This window comes from Gorilla gorilla, chromosome 4 (genome assembly GCF_029281585.2).
Source record: "Gorilla gorilla gorilla isolate KB3781 chromosome 4, NHGRI_mGorGor1-v2.1_pri, whole genome shotgun sequence".
Classification (NCBI taxonomy): domain Eukaryota; kingdom Metazoa; phylum Chordata; class Mammalia; order Primates; family Hominidae; genus Gorilla; species Gorilla gorilla.
Window position 1 is genome coordinate 27,406,506 of NC_073228.2, and position 16,589 is coordinate 27,423,094.

The 16,589-nt window shown below is 36.5% G+C and overlaps 1 protein-coding gene across 4 annotated transcripts in view; it reads left to right on the plus strand.

Annotated features, from left to right (window-relative positions):
* SMURF2 (SMAD specific E3 ubiquitin protein ligase 2) overlaps positions 1-16,589 on the plus strand; it is a 115,817-nt gene that overhangs the window by 60,102 nt on the left and 39,126 nt on the right. For all 4 annotated transcript variants that reach the window (XM_031011619.3, XM_063706182.1, XM_055386830.2 and 1 more), the window contains 4 exons: positions 3,289-3,397; positions 8,393-8,526; positions 10,816-10,881; positions 15,795-15,879. In XM_031011619.3, the coding sequence (XP_030867479.1) occupies positions 3,289-3,397; positions 8,393-8,526; positions 10,816-10,881; positions 15,795-15,879 (394 nt within the window). The remainder of the gene's footprint in view (positions 1-3,288; positions 3,398-8,392; positions 8,527-10,815; positions 10,882-15,794; positions 15,880-16,589) is intronic.

Here is a 16,589-nt window from a genome sequence, read left to right on the forward strand (position 1 = left end):
TTTTTGCAATTGTGAATTGTGCTGCTACAAACATGCGTGTGCAAGTATCTTTTTCGTATAATGACTTCTTTCCCTCTGGGTTAATACCTAGTAGTGGGATTGCTGGATCAAACAGTAGATCTACTTTTAGTTCTTTAAGGAATCTCCACACTGTTTTCCATAGTGGTTGTACTACTTTACATTACCACCAGCAGTGTAAAAGTGTTCCCTTTTCACTGCATCCATGCCAACATCTGTTATTTTTAAATTTTTTGATTATGGCCATTCTTGCAGGAGTGAGGTGGCATCACATTGTAGTTCTGATTTGCATTTCCCTGATACTTAGTGATGCTGAGCATTTTTCATTATGCTTGTTGGCCTATCTTGTTGGTATATCTTTTTTTGAGAATTATCTATTGATGTCCTTAACCCACTTTTTGATGGGATTGTTTGTTTTTTTCTTGCTGATTTGAGTACTTTTTAGATTCTGGATATTAGTCCTTTGTCAGATGTTTTTCTTAATCCTTAATTTTTTTTCCACTGAGATAGGGTCTTGCTCTGTCAACCAGGTTGGAGTGCAGTGGCATGATCATGGCTCACTGCAGCCTCGGCCTCCCAGGCTCAAGCGATCCTCCCATTTTAGCCTCCTGAGTAGCTGAGACTACAGACGTATGCCACCATGCTTGGCTAACTTTTAAATTATTTTGTGGGGGATGGGAGGTGGTCTTACTATGTTGCCCAGGCTGGTTTCAAACTCCTGGGCTCAAGTGATCCTTTCGCCTCAGCCTCCCAAAGTGCTGAAATTACAGGTGTGAGCTACTGTGTCTGGCCAGTCCTTAATTCTTTTTCATTTTATTTTTTTAAAAAAGCAAGAAACCAGAGAGACTTAATTCTTCAACTAGTTTAATAACACCCAAAGGGAAAGTTTAGAAATGTGATTTTTTTTTGTTTTTGCTTATAAATACACATTTATATGTTTATTTATTTAAATAGTAGAGTGAAAATAACAAGATAGAGTGAATTCTTCCCAGGAGGAAATCTTCATTTATTGAGGGTGGAGGTAAAAACATTCTTCCATTGAACACATTTATAAATGGTTAGGTGTTACTGAAATACTATGCATAGCACTCAGCTTCAAGAACAATATAGTCAAATAGATTTAATACCCTAACTTACCAAGTTTCTTTGACACTTAACCCCTAAATTTTGGTCCTCCTTTATTATTTGGAAGCGACAGATCACAGAATCATAGAATTGGGGAACTGGTAGGTGATTTGTCTGTCCTTGAAAGTTGGCAAATTAGTATCTTAAAAAAATTAGCATTGATACCAACATGCAAAATTTCTCCAGTCACCAACACTTAACGCTGTTTTGTTCTAGTATTTTCAGCTGTCCACAGGAAATCTACTCTATCCCAATATGTCTAACACATGAAGTGACATTTTTGTCTCTCTAACATTTTTAGTTCCACCTTTTAAATTTTTGTCAAAAGAATCATTTTCATTATTGCTTTGGGCTGAAAACTGTATTGTCATCTTTGATACAAGTTTCTTATTAATTTGTATTAGATCTTTCAGAATAGCTCTCTTGTCATTTCCTTTCCCTTTCCACATGACTTCCCTCATTCAGGGTCTTTTCATCCTACTGTTGGATAATTACAACAGCTTCATATATGGTCTGCCTCTAGTCTTTCTTTCTCCTAGTGGGCCCTGAATACCACTGATAGAAAAATATGACTGTAGTTACAGCCATGCTCAAGAACCTGAAATGGCTCCCTGTTATCTACCTCAATCAGTCCAAGCCCTGTTGCCTGACTTTTAAGCCTCTCTTACTGGGTCAGTCATATTTCCAACAGTATTTACTTTTACACCTTAGCACAAGCTCTTTGGTTAGACTCTTCAAAGTCTTTTAAATATTGTATTGTCATACCCTCCTTGGTGCTCTTCCTATTGCTAGGAAAGTCCTCCTTCTCCTGTATGTCCTTTAAAGCAGCAGCCCCCAACCTTTGGCACAGGGACCGGTTTCATGCAAGACAGTTTTTCCAAGGACATGGGGAGCAGGGGATGTGTTGGGATGAAACTGTTCCATCTCAGATCATCAGACTTTAGATTCTCATAAGGAGCGCACAACCTAGATCCCTTGCAAGCGCAGTTCACCATAGGGTTCCAGCTCCTATGAGCATCTAATGCTGCCGCTGATCTGACAGAAGGCGGAGCTCAGGCTGTAATGCTTACTCTCCTGCCGCTCACTTCCTGCTTTGTGGTCCGGTTGTAACAGGCCACGAACCTGTACCGGCCCATGGCGCAGAGGTTGGAGACCCCTGCCTTAAAGCCCAGATGAGTTCCCTCCTCCCTCAAAGCCCTTTCTTTACTGTTCAGATTCAAACCTTTTCTCCTGTTTTTCTGAGCTCTTACTTGTACTCACTGTTGGACCACGTAGTAAATAAGAGGTAAAATACAGCATAGGGGTTAAGAGCATGAAGTCGAGAGCCAGACGTGGGTTTAGAATCTACACTTTAGATTCTGGCCCTGCCATTTACTACTCTGTGACCTTGGGCTAGTTAATTGACCCCCTTGTGCCTTAGTTTCCTCATCAGTAAAATAGGGATAATAACAGTGTTTACCTCATAGGGTTATTGTAAGGATTAAGGATAAATGTATTTAGAATAGTACCTAACATAGTGATATAAGTGTTTGCGTTACAATCAGTATCACTAAGCACTTGTTTATTCTCAGGTATTTTTGTTTTTGTTTTTCATGTATAGTATTTTTATTTTTCCAATTAGATAGTAAGCTCTTTTAAGGCAGAGTGTTACATCTTTTGTTTCAGTCTGATTTTTCCTGGTAGTTATTCAGCAAAACTCATTTGCTAATTTGATTTCTCTGTAGCCTGTGTTCCTGTATAAAAACCTTTAATAAGCTTTTTCTTTAAATGAGCTACTGAGGGAGACATTTGGAAAGAAAAAGCCATGAATGGTTACAAGAATTCATGTAACCATTCATGACCCCATTCCTCGGGTCAGAGGGCTGGTAACAACCTATTAAAAACTTCCACATTATGAGGTAACCTCTAGATTTTGGTAGTTTAAACTGGGAATATTTTGAGACAGAAACGAGAAAAAATATAGTTTTGGTATTTAATGTAGAAGTAACTTTAGTCTTTTTTTTTTTAAATGGACTATTCATTTATAGCTAAATGTTAAACTTTTTTAAAAGAATGGAATAATCTTTTGTAGCAAATGGAATGCTTGTATAATAATCTTCTATCTCAAATGTCAAATTATTAATTTTAGAAAATCTTTTTTCACAGGACTTCCTGATCCATTTGCTAAGGTGGTGGTTGATGGATCTGGGCAATGCCATTCTACAGATACTGTGAAGAATACACTTGATCCAAAGTGGAATCAGCATTATGACCTGTAGGTTTAAACAGTTAGTTTGAAATGGAACATATAATTAATATTATTTGATATAGTCTTTGAAAATAATCATGGGAAATGATCTGAGTTTCATCTGTGGTATAATTTGGTCTTCACAAAAGGGGTAAAGAAAAGCCCAGTGGGAATGTGCTTTGGCTTATAGACAGGTTTTGAAAGATGAGGTATCTCTAAAATTCTATGAAGAACAAAATGAAACTGGCTCACAGTAGAGCAATCCCCCACCTCTTTTTTCAATTAAATAAAGGTATTAATTCACCACTTTAGACCAATTATAAAACCAGAAATGAGGATTTGGTTTGCACTGAATAGGCTTCTTTTTGCCTTTATATGGATAGTTTCTTTCTTTTAAATTTTATTTTAAACCATTGGAGTATATGCACCTTTTTAAAAAGGCAAATGATACTATAAAGCTTTTACTGGAAAACAGCAAGTTCCCTGCTCCATTCTCATTCCTGATTCCCATCCTCAAGGCAACTGCTTTAATAACTTTGGCTGTTTATTCTGGTATTTTCATCTGTTTCTAGATATGTATTTTATTTTATAGCATCACAGTTTTTTTAGTTTTAGGTAATTTTTTTTTTTTTTTTTTTTTTAGACAGAGTCTTGCTCTGTCACCCAGGTTGGAGTGCAGTGGCACCATCTCGGCTCACTGCAATCTCTGCCTCCTGAGTTCAAGCATTTCTCCTGTCTCAGCCTCCCGAGTAGCTGGGACTACAGGTGCCCACCACCACATTCAGCTAATTTTTGTATTTTTAGTAGAGACGGGGTTTCACCATGTTGGCCAGGCTGGTCTTGAACTCCTGACCTCAAGTGATCCGCCTGCCTCAGTCTCCCAAAGTGCCAGGATTACAGACATGAGCCACTGCGCCCAGCCTAGTTTTAGGTATTTTTGAATTTCCTACCTAGAGGATGATTCAGCTTTATTTTTTATTATTAAAAATTCTTTTAAAATTAGAGACAGCCTCACTCTATTGCTCAGGCCAGAGTACAGTGGCATAATCATAGCTCACTGTAGCCTCTAACTCTTGGACTCAACTGATCCTCCCACCTCACCCTCCTCAGTAGCTGGAACTACAGGTGCATGCCACCATGCCCAGCTAATTTTTTTTTTAAGGTAATTTTTTGTAGAGATGGGGTCTTGCTATATTGCCCAGTCTGGTCTTGAATTCCTGGGCTCAAGATTCTCCCTCCTTGGCCTCCCAAAGTATTTGGATTACAAGCGTGGGCTGTGATGCCCAGCCCAGTGGTTCAGCTTTTAAAATTGGTATTCAACATCCACATTCTCATGGCACAAGCCTCTTCCTTTCTTTAGTCTTCCAATATAATTATATGAACCTTTTTGGTTAAACCATTGTTCCATGTTTACATTATTATGATTATGTAAATATCCGTAGTTGGGTCACAGGGGTACAAGAATTACATTTTCTTTCTTGACAACTTTTGTTTTTTCTGAAGTTAGTAGCTACTTTTCCCATTTGTTTAGTTATCTATTTATCTCCTAGATAGAAATGAGAAATTATATGTCATAATCCTCAGACTCTCCTATAGAACTAAAGATCTTTTCTCCATATATTCAGTTCTGTCAGTATTCCATTGGCTTTTTTTCTTCTTGGAGATACCCCTCCTGGGAGTCTGTGTTCTCTTTCTTTAGTCTGGTGTGATGGTTCTCTAAGACCCACTGCGCAGTTGTCCTGGAACTTGCCTTTATTGTTATGTTGGCAATTTCCTTTGTCTCTTCCAGGTTTAGTGACTTCCTTTTTTTTTTTTTGTTTACTCTCCTGTTTCGGTGAACTTTATCTTCCATTGTCATTTTGAGAAATAATACAAAGATGGGAAGAAAGTTGAGATCTTATCAGAAGATATACTTTGACTTCTTTTTTTTTTTTTTGCATTCTTTTTTTTTTTTATTATACTTTAAGTTTTAGGGTACATGTGCACATTGTGCAGGTTAGTTACATATGTATACATGTGCCATGCTGGTGCGCTGCACCCACTAACTCGTCATCTAGCATTAGGTATATCTCCCAATGCTATCCCTCCCCCCTCCCCCCACCCCATACTTTGACTTCTTATCTTTTGATATGGTTTGAGTATAGGCTTCTAGGTGAAATATCACTTTACCTCCAAATGTTGAATACATTGCTCCATTATCTTCTAGGTTTAGATCCATACTGTTGAGTAGAAATATAATGTAAGGCACAGATGGGAACTCATCTATAATTTTAAATTTCCTAGCATCCACATTAAGATAAGTAAAAAGAAACAGATGACATTAAGCATAATAAACTGGGCATAGTGGCTTGCACCTGTAATCCAGCTACAACATAACGAGACCCTGTTTCTTAAAATGAAGCATAATAATATATTTTATTTAATTCAGTATATCAAAAATACTTTCAACATGTCAGTATAAAAATATTGAGCTGCTTACACATATATGTATATATACATATTTACTATGTCTTTAAAAAATCAGCGGTTTTCTCATTTTATGTTAAGAAAAAAAAAATCAGTGGTTTATTTTGCAGCTTGCCTCAATTTGGACTAGCCACACTTGAAGTCCTCAAGGGTCTTGTGGTTGATGGGTACCATTTTGGAAATTGTAGGTTTAGAGTATTGCTGATGGCATCCTGATTTTGATCTTTCATGACTGTTGTTTTCCACTGGAAGTTTATTCCTCTGTCACTGTTATTTTCTTTTAAAAAAAAATTGTGGCCACCCTAGTGGGTATGAAGTTGTATCTGGTCATGGTTTTGAGGTGCATTTCCCTCATGACTAATGATGTTGAACATCTTTTCTTGTACTTATTAGGTTTTATCTTACAATTAATATTAATTGGCTGTCAGAAGCATCTCTTATGATTGTTTCCAAAGTCATTTTGCAAAACCCTTGCCTTTAATTGGCTAAGTATACAAACAAAATCTAATAATTAAATTTTAGCCCAAAATCCTGAGTACATATTTTGGTCTATATGGTAACATTGTATTCACCTATAGAGGTGTCCGTCTCTCCCTTTCAACAAAACATCCTGAAACTTGTTTATAAATCATGTATTTGTTAGTAAGTCAAAGTTTTAATAGAAGCTAATAGAGCCCTCTATTTAACTTTCAATTGCAAAAGGAATTTACTGTTTATGTTGCCATGTATGTTATATTACATGAGGTTTCATTAAAGTGAGAGCATGTACTTCTCTGTGTATAAGAAAAGGTAATATTTTGGATTCATTTCTGGCCCAGGAATATTTGGACAGAATGTGACATGTACCCTTAAGTAATACAATATATTTCATAATTTTTAGTAATTCAGAGTTAGGCTATCTTCCAGAAGGTCTATAATTAGCAATTTCTTATTATGATTTAATGTAGAGCTTCCCAACCTTTTCATATCATGGTACACATAAAAAATATGGCACATTGGACTACACAGATGAAGTTGCTTAAGCCAGTGATGCGTTGCCCTGAGGACTGAGGTAATCAATATATGTATTTCAGCATACCTGTAAACCAGGCTTACTAGTTGGACAACTGGTTTAATGTAACTTTTTTTTTTCTTTTTTTGAGACGGAGTTTTGCTCTTGTTGCCCAGGCAGGAGTGCAATGACGCAATCTCGGCTCACCACAACCTCCGCCTCCCAGGTTCAAGTGATTCTCCTGCCTCAGCCTCCCAAGTAGCTGGGATTGCAGGTGCATGCCACCGTGCCTGGCTAAGTTTTTTTGTATTTTTAGTAGAGACAAGGTTTCTCCATGTTGGTCAGGCTGGTCTCGAACTCCTATCCTCTGGTGATCTGCCTGCCTCGGCCTCCTAAAGTGCTAGAATTACAGGCATGAGCCACCGCGCCTGGCCTAATGTAACTTTTTAAAAAATGTTCAGCTTGGGTAATTCAGCTACTTAATACTTGATTCTGGCTCTGGAATTACATGCCAGTAGATACATGCCAAGATAGAACTGGTAGGTGTATTCAAAAATTGGTACATGCATACTGAATAATATTTTAATTCAGATTTTTTCATTTGCAAGCAACAGAGACCAAATTCAAATTGGCTTAATTTTTTAAAAGGGAATGTACTGATTTCCATAATTAAAAGCCTGGGGTGGGCATTTTTTAGGCACAGCTGGATCCTGGGGCTCAAGTGTACCTTCCATGTCACTTATTTAAAAGCTTTAGTCCTTACTTAAATGGTTTAGGCTTTTCTGTATACTAGGTGAATTTTTCTGATATTGTAATTTATTGAATGATACTTTAAGATCAAGGTTGCTGGACCAAAAATTTGACCTCTTATTGTCATTGAAATAGAGCTAGGATTCTACTGACATGTTATTTTATTATCTTTTTGCATGGGTTGATGCCATGTTAACAATTGGCTGTGGTAGAGCTTTTACATACTTGCAGGTGTATGCACAGACAAGTACAGTAACGCTTTTCCCTGCTCTGCTTGTCTGCAGGCAGTGAAGTGAAATCTGCAAGAGTCCTGCTCGCTCAAGGCCTGCATACAGGAAAGAAGCAGGGGAAAAGCGTTACAAACAGCTTTTGTTCTACAGCATTTTAAAATATAACAGGTAGGTCAGATTTTTGGTCTGTCAGCCTTGACACTATCCCTTGAAAAGTAGGTCATGTCATCGACATGTATTTAAAATGTGACTGTGATAAAAGTTTTTAAGATTCTTTTTCTTGCAAAGAAGTTATTTAATAAACTCCCTTAGTGTTATTAGACATTAGCTACTAAAATAGCCTTTTTACTGACTAGAATTGTAGCCCAGCTTGAGAGTGGCAGATGTGATAAAAATATACTAAAATTTTCAAGATTTTTAAAAATTTAAATTCAATCCTATGGATTAACTCAAGACATATTTTGCATAATCTAGCCAGATTCTGAAGCATATTAGTAACTTTAGAATATAAAAAGAACAAAAGAAAAATTTTACGCCAACTGCCTGTAACTACCAAGTTACTCATGCAGCCGTTTTGTTTTTTAGGTATATTGGAAAGTCTGATTCAGTTACGATCAGTGTATGGAATCACAAGAAGATCCATAAGAAACAAGGTGCTGGATTTCTCGGTTGTGTTCGTCTTCTTTCCAATGCCATCAACCGCCTCAAAGACACTGGTTGTGAGTAGATACGAGTGCTTTTCCAATTAAAAAATATATATATGTGTGTATGTGTATATGTATTTGTGCATATACATATATACATGCACTATATATGTATCCTCAAATATATATTTAAAAATAATATATATTTGAGTATGTTGGTAGGGCTTCAAACACAACTTGTGCATGTCTGAAACATTGGTAAAAATTCCTGATCTAAATTTATTTTGTAGACTTAAAAAAAAAAGAAACGTTTTAAATATGTGAAACTTACAGCCAAATCAGAGCTGATGCTTCATTTCCAGCTAATTTAAAAGTATTAAGAAATGATTGATATCCAGAATGGCAAAAATAAAGGTATCAGGATGTATATGCCTTTTAAAATTTCTTAGTATCCTTTTCTGGTTTTGGTGGATTTGTGGATGAAATGTTTTTATTTAGGTGATTGGAGTGTTTAAGCTGGCAGTTAAAGGGCAATTACGAAGGGGTAAGAATGGTATAATACATAAAACTGCTGTGACAAAATTAAAAGTTAAAGATTAAACGTTATTTTGAGTGTAAAACAGCTGTATTAACTACTTAACTGTAGCTGAGTTTATCATCAGCCTGAGGATTTAGAAGATTAGATCAAGATCAAGACATTAGAAGTGGTTTTCATAATGGATTTATAAGTTGACTTAGCATAACCAGGTGAGTCTTTTGGATGGGTCTTTCCATTGGAACATAAATGGGAATTCCTTTTTCAACAGGTTTTTTTTGTGTGTTTGTTTCTGTAGAATTCTTTTTTATATAATGTAAAAAATACCGTTAGTCATCGTCATGGGATTTTAGCCCAGATGCATATGCTAAACAAACTCACATAAGATCTAAGGAAATTAAGAAACAAAAAAGAGTAAATTTAGCATTGACTATTAAATATATCAAGAGATTGTCTCCTTTAATGTAGTATGATACCACAGCATAGGTATATATTGACCTTGTGAAAAAGAAAAGGGCAGAAAATTGAGCTAGAAGTTCTTAGTCCAAGATATTTAAAGGCATCTAAGAAATTCTTGTATTTCTGGGCTGACAGGGTAACCAACAGTAGAGAAAAGACACTGGGATTGGAAAAAACGAATTGCATATAAAAGTAAACTGTTTTATTACTCAGCAAACTGAAAACTTATAGGTCAAATGTCTGACATTATCCCTAGTTCAATTTACCCAACATTTATTGAAGACTTAATGTGCTACTGTTCTAAACCCTGGCTGTATAAAGGAGAAAAAGGCATGAATCCTGTCCTCTGAGAAGGAAGGGCAAAGGCCTGCTGGCAAAGGGAGCATGCCACATTGGAAGGATCTGAATAGGAGAGGAGGAGTTAGTTGCTCTGCAGAATCCACTGTATAGCCAACTTAGTAGCACCCATTTATTTTGCAAAGGGAAAAATGTCTGTATTTTTGGTTGGATAAGTAGGGACTGTAGTTTAGGGGCATGGATTTTTCTGTTTCTTGTGACTGCTTCATTGTATTAATTTATTTGACTTTTTTGATGTGCAGTAATATTGAATTTATCAAATATTTATTGAGCACCTACCTGATGTAATGTTCTACCAGATTGGAGTGGAAAATACAAAGACTAAGATATGGTCTCCTCCATTTATCAGTTCACAGATAAGTAGACAGATGGCATACAGTTGTAAAAGCATTCAGCTATAAGTGCTGTAATCAAAGTAAAACCAGCGTACTTTAGGTGACATTGTTCCTTACTGTAACTTTCAGGGTCAGGCCAGTGTCATATCTCTTTTACAGATGAGGCATCTGAGAGAAGAAATGAGTTGCTCCTAAATGAATGAGTGACAGAACTGATGCAAACCCAGATTTTACAGTTTATTCTTGGCTTCTTATGAATACTTTTTTGGGTCCATGTCATTTGAAATGGTTAGTTAAAAAATGATAATGACAACTAACATTTGTTGACCACTTATGTGCCAGGCACTATGCTGAGAGTTTGGCATAATTATCTGATTTAATCCTCAAAAAAATATGAGGATTCACATATTGTCATATGTGAGAAAACCAAGGCTCAGGGATAAGTTCCTTAAGACCAACAACTATTAAGACTCAGACTAAAGTGGTCTAAAAGTTTTGGAGAGAAAGTGACTGCATGTTGGCAATGTAATACACCAGTGTTTGGTTTTTGAAATCTGAACTCTTTAAATGATAGGTTTGATTTCTAATGGATTGTGGAAATTTATTGTCACTCTATAGATGTTAGAATCTCTGATACCAGCTAATTTTTTCGTTGCTTTCTTTGTTGACTTCAAATAGATCAGAGGTTGGATTTATGCAAACTTGGGCCAAATGACAATGATACAGTTAGAGGACAGATAGTAGGTAAGTGTGGAATTTAAAGTTACGTGAATTTTGGTTTCAAACTGATCTAAAGTGTAAAATACCTTTTAAATCAAAGTATAATAACTGTAGCTTCATTGTGTTGGCCTGAATTAAATGAGCCAGGTAAAATGTTACAGTGAATCCAGGATCCAGGTTTACTTAATTTAAAAAACTTTAATGTAAAAAAAAAAAAGTTTTGTGAAGAACTGTTGATCCTTCAGGAAATAATTCTTTCAAAGTATCCTAATACAGTAGAGCACTAAGTTCAGACTTTATAAATGTTATTAAGTTTACTGAAAATAATTCTCAAACTAGTTTTTTTAGTAAGAAGAGAACATTCTATTGAACTTGTTTTAATGTTAAATGCTTTACAGCTTTAAAATCTATGCTAATTGGAAAAAACAGAATGAGCAATGGTAGTGTAACACTGGAAAAAGGGAGAAATTGTTACCTTACTCATGAGGTACTTAGTAGCCTTATATGGTATTTAGGGTGTCTTGAATTGACCTGGAGGGAAGGGCTTGATATAAAATTTGCTGAGACCTTTCTTAAGAATTGATAGAGATTTGATCAAGATGCATAGTGTGGAAGGACACTGTTCATCTAAGAGGCTTCTTAAAGAAGAAAAATGTGGCTGGGCACAGTGGCTCACACCTGTAATCCCAGCACTTTGGGAGGCTGAGGCGGGTGGATCACCTGAAGTCAGGAGTTCAAGACCAGCCTGGCCAACATGGTGAAACCCCATCTCTACTAAAAATACAAAAAATTAGCTGGGCATGGTGGCAGGTGCCTGTAATCCCAGCTACTCGGGAGGCTGAGGCAGGAGAATCGCTTAAACCCAGGAGGCGAAGGTTGCAGTGAGCCAAGATCACACCATTGCACTCCAGCTGGGTGACAAGAGCAAGAACCTGTCTCAAAAAAAAAAAAAAAGAAAAGAAAAATTCAATAGGAATGTCACACTTCATGATAGAACAGAACTTAGTAAGATTATTTTGTTATGAACCCATCAGAGAGGTTTTAGTTACTGAAGGTACTTTATTTTACAAGGCAGTGAATTGGGTTCATAGTTAGAGAACCATCAGAGTAGCCACATAACAAAGCCCTATTGTGGTTATCCCAGGGAAGTATCTATACCAGCGCACCCCACCATTTTTGGTACCAGGAACCGGTTTCATGGAATACAGTTTTTCCATAGACCAGGCTGGGGGTGGGGGTGGTTTCAGGATGATTCAAGTGCATTACATTTATTGTGCACTTTATTATTATTACATTGTAATACATAATGAACTAACTCTACAACTCACCATCATGTAGAATGAGTGGGAACCCTGAGCTTGTCCTGCAACTGGATGGTCCCATCTGTGGGTGATGGGAGACAGTGACAGATCATCAGGCATGAGAGTCTCATAAGGAGCTGGCCTTGTGTGTGCGGTTCACAATAGGGTTCGTGCTCCTATGAGAATCTAATGTTGCCACTGATCTGATAGGAGGCAGAGCTCAGGTGGTAATGCTCACTCACCTGCCACTCACTCCTGTTGTGCGGCCGGGTTCCTAACAGACCCTGGACCAATACCCCACCCATCCATGGCCTGGGGGTTGGAGATTCCTGATCTACACTACATCATTACTGATCATTCCTGTCATTCTTAGATTGAGAAGGGAGCAAAAAAAAAAAAAAAAAAAAACTCAAAAATAAATTCAGTCATACAACACTTTCACATGTAAGTGTTCCTTCTGTATTTGATTTGTTATGTTACATAATGCTTGCCAACTACTGTCTAGTAGTAACAAAATAGTTTTACTAGGTATGAATTTGCATTTATATAAATAGCAAACTTTGTTAGACATTAGAAGTATACCTACTGGAGTACACCACATAGAAAACAAATGTTTTACTCTTAAATATGTGTATGCATGTATATATGTATTTATTTAAAGTTCTTATGTGAATCTGATGTTCATAATAGGACCATTAATAAAGAGAGAGGCAGGCTGGACTCAAACATTATGATTCTTTAGTTTTGTCATTCAAAAACAGAATGAGTTCCAGTTCTTTCAGAATGAGCCCTCTAACAAATAATTGTAAGTAGGTATATATACTTTTTGGAAAATGGAGAAAAGGACACTAGAAGACTAACTTTAAAAACTGTATTCCCGGGCCGGGCACAGTGGCTCACGCCTGTAATCCCAGCACTTTGGGAGGCCAAGGTGGGTGGATCATGAGGTCAGGAGTTTGAAACCAGCCTGGCCAGCATGGTGAAACCCTGTCTTTACTAAAAAATACAAAAATTAGCTGGTGTGGCATGGTGGTGTGTGCCTGTAGTCCCAGCTACTCAGGAGGCTAAAGCAGGAGAATTGCTTGAACCTAGGAGGTGGAGGCTGTGGTGAGCCAAGATCTCACCACTGCACTCCAGCCTGGGCAACAGAGTGAGACTCCATCTCAAAACAAAAAAACAAAAAAACAAAAAAACAAAACTGTATTCCCCTCTAGTATTTTTATATACATAAATATGTATATAAAATGTATATGTCTTTAATTCCAGTGAACATTAACTTTTTACTTTGCTTTCTTTCACTTAACCATAATCATTTTTAGTATTTATAATCTTTGTAATTAATGATTTTTAAAGGATGAAGTATATAGATATATCACAATAATTAAAAAATTTTTTTGCTATTATAACATTGAAACTTGCAAATATTTTTGTACACTTTGCTTTATTCTTTTTTAGAAAAGAATCTCCCAAATTTAGATAATTGATTCAAGGAGTACAAACTTTTTTCCTTGTTTAAAACTGTTAATGCCCCAGCTACATTGGGAGGCTGAGGTGGGAGGATTGTTTGAGCGTGGGAAGTCTAATGTATCATTATTGTTATTACTTGAATGTATACCTTTTTTATGATTTTTTTTTAGAGGAGATTATACTGAATTTTTAAAAACTGGTTTAAATTTATCATAAACATCTTTTTTTTTTTTTGGACCATAAACACATTTCTGTAGCATTGTTACTTGTTTTTTTTTTTTTCCTACTTTGCATTAAGGCTTGCAAAATCTGTAGCATTTTTAATGTATGATAGGCCATGGTGGGTATGTAATTCATTTAACCAGTTAATAGCTGTGCTATTAACATAGCATTCTGGAGATGTAAATTGAAGCCCATGAAATTCTTTAGCTTTGAATCTTACTATTATTCTAAGCAATGCTAATGAGAAAATACATTGTTTCTACTATGATTGTATTTTGGTACGCATTTCACTTGTTTTATCTATTTAAAAACTGATTGATACAGTTGTCTAGTACAGTTTTCATATAATGTTTTGTTTACATTTGCCAAGTAGGTGTTCATCGTGTTCCTCTAAATGGAACTTAATATCAAGGAGCTCTGTGTTGAACTGATCTTTCAAAATGTTTACAGAGCTGGAAGATTTCAGAATTTTGAGACCCTTCTTTGAATGAAGGGTCCTTAGATGTAATACTTGTTGTGCTGACCTATTATTTAAGAAGTTGGATTTATAGCCAAGTTTGACTGCCTCCTTCTGTCTTTTGGGAGAGTTACCAGAACTAGAATTAAACAATACTGGAGCGGCAAAGAAGGACTTCAGAGATATAATTTAACGTAACTTTTTCATTATTCAGACGGGGATTATCTACACCTTAAGTATATTAAGTGTTTTGTTCAAGGTTACAGTGCTAAACTAGTTACTAGAGCCTGCTCTAGAATTCACATCTCTTGCTTCTTCGTTCTTTGTGGTGGTTTTATACTACACTGGATAATGGTGTCCTGTTAAAACTCCATCAATCCAAGGATTGCTCTCTTGCTGGAATACCAGGATGGCCCTCTTGCTAGAATACAGTGTATTTTTATTTATTTATTTATTTATTTATTTATTTATTTATTTATTTATTTATTTATTTGAGACGGAGTCTCACTCTGTCGCCAGGCTGGAGTGCAGTGGTGCAATCACGGCTCACTGCAACCTCTGCCTCCCAGGTTCAAGTGATTCCCCTGCCTCGGCCTCCCCAGTAGCTGGGACTGCAGGTGCGCACACCACGCCCGTAGTTCCTCACCCGGCTCATTTTTTGTATTTTGTAGAGACGGGGTTTCACCATGTTTGCCAGGCTAGTCTCGATCTCCTGACCTCATGATCCGCCTGCCTCAGCCTCCCAAAGTGCTGGGATTACAGGTAGAAGCCACTGTGCCCAGCCCAGTGTATTTTTTAGATGGTCAGATGATCAAGTATTAAAGTCAAATTAATGTGGACTTTTCAAACTTCTTTGTACATGAATACACCCTTAATATGTTATGCCTCTTCCTTTTTTTTTTTTGTTTTTTTTTGAGACGGAGTCTCGCTGTATCGCCCAGGCTGGAGTGCAGTGGTGTGATCTCAGCTCACTGCAAGCTCCACCTCCCAGGTTCAAGCGATTCTCCTGCCTCAGCCTCCCGAGGAGCTGGGACTACAGGTGCCCACCACCACGCCTGGCTAATGTTTTTGTATTTTTAGTAGAGACGGGATTTCACCCCGTGTTAGCCAGGATGGTCTCGATCTCCTGACCTCGTGATCTGCCCGCCTCGGCCTCCCAAAGTGCTGAGATTACAGGCGTGAGCCACCGTGCCCAGCTATGCCTCTTCTTAAGTACAGTAGTGACTCTGCTATGCACCATTACTATGGTGAAAAAGGAATTAGGCTTCTTCCATGAATATAATAAAGCGTAGAAAACCTTAGAATTCTAATATTACTCCTAAAGGGAAAAATCTATGGGAAAAGAAATTATAAATTTTAGTAGAAACCAAAGAGTTCATTCTAAAGTATTAAAATAAGCTAAGTCAGATGTCTTCTGAAGATAGAAATTTTAGATTATAATAGTTCTTTCTAGTTGTACGAATCTTAGTAATATTTCTGTCATTTAATAGTGAGTCTTCAGTCCAGAGACCGAATAGGCACAGGAGGACAAGTTGTGGACTGCAGTCGTTTATTTGATAACGATTTACCAGACGGGTAAGCTAACATCACTGAAATCATTAGAGAAATATATAGATAATATCCTTAAAAGAATAGAAATAAGTGGGTGTTTATTGTATATTAAATGGTGTTTATCGTATATTAAATGTAGATTTTCCTTCTAATTGTAAAATTAATGGAAGATCTTGTCACGACAAATTTATAAAATAAGCCACAAATTAGATGTGCTAAATTTGGTTATTAAGAGTTTTGACTAGGAGACAAATGAAATTTCTTGACAAATATAACTCTCTTGTAAATATTATCTAGTTAAAAAAATGTTGCTTGATTAAATTATTCAAAACAGGCCATGCAAGTGCTAAATTAGAAGCATTGCTATATTTAAGAGGGATGGGATGGATAATTTGTGTAATAGTAATTAAAATAACATAGTAAGATTTCATTGAGCATGTATATGGCAGATACTGTTATAAGCACTTTATGTACATATCATTTAATTCTCATAGCATCTTGGAAGGCAGTATATAGCCATGCTTCTGAAATCAGACCACCTGAGTTCTAATCCTTACTCTTCTGTGTGTTGGCTTTATGATCTTAATTTATTTAACTTCCATATGCTTTGGTTTATATTTATTTACAAAAGAGTATGAGTGATAATAGCATACTCATAAACTGTTGAGAGAGGATCAAATGAAATAATTCAGGTACGGCACTTTAGCACAGTGTCTTGCATAAAATAAGTGCTT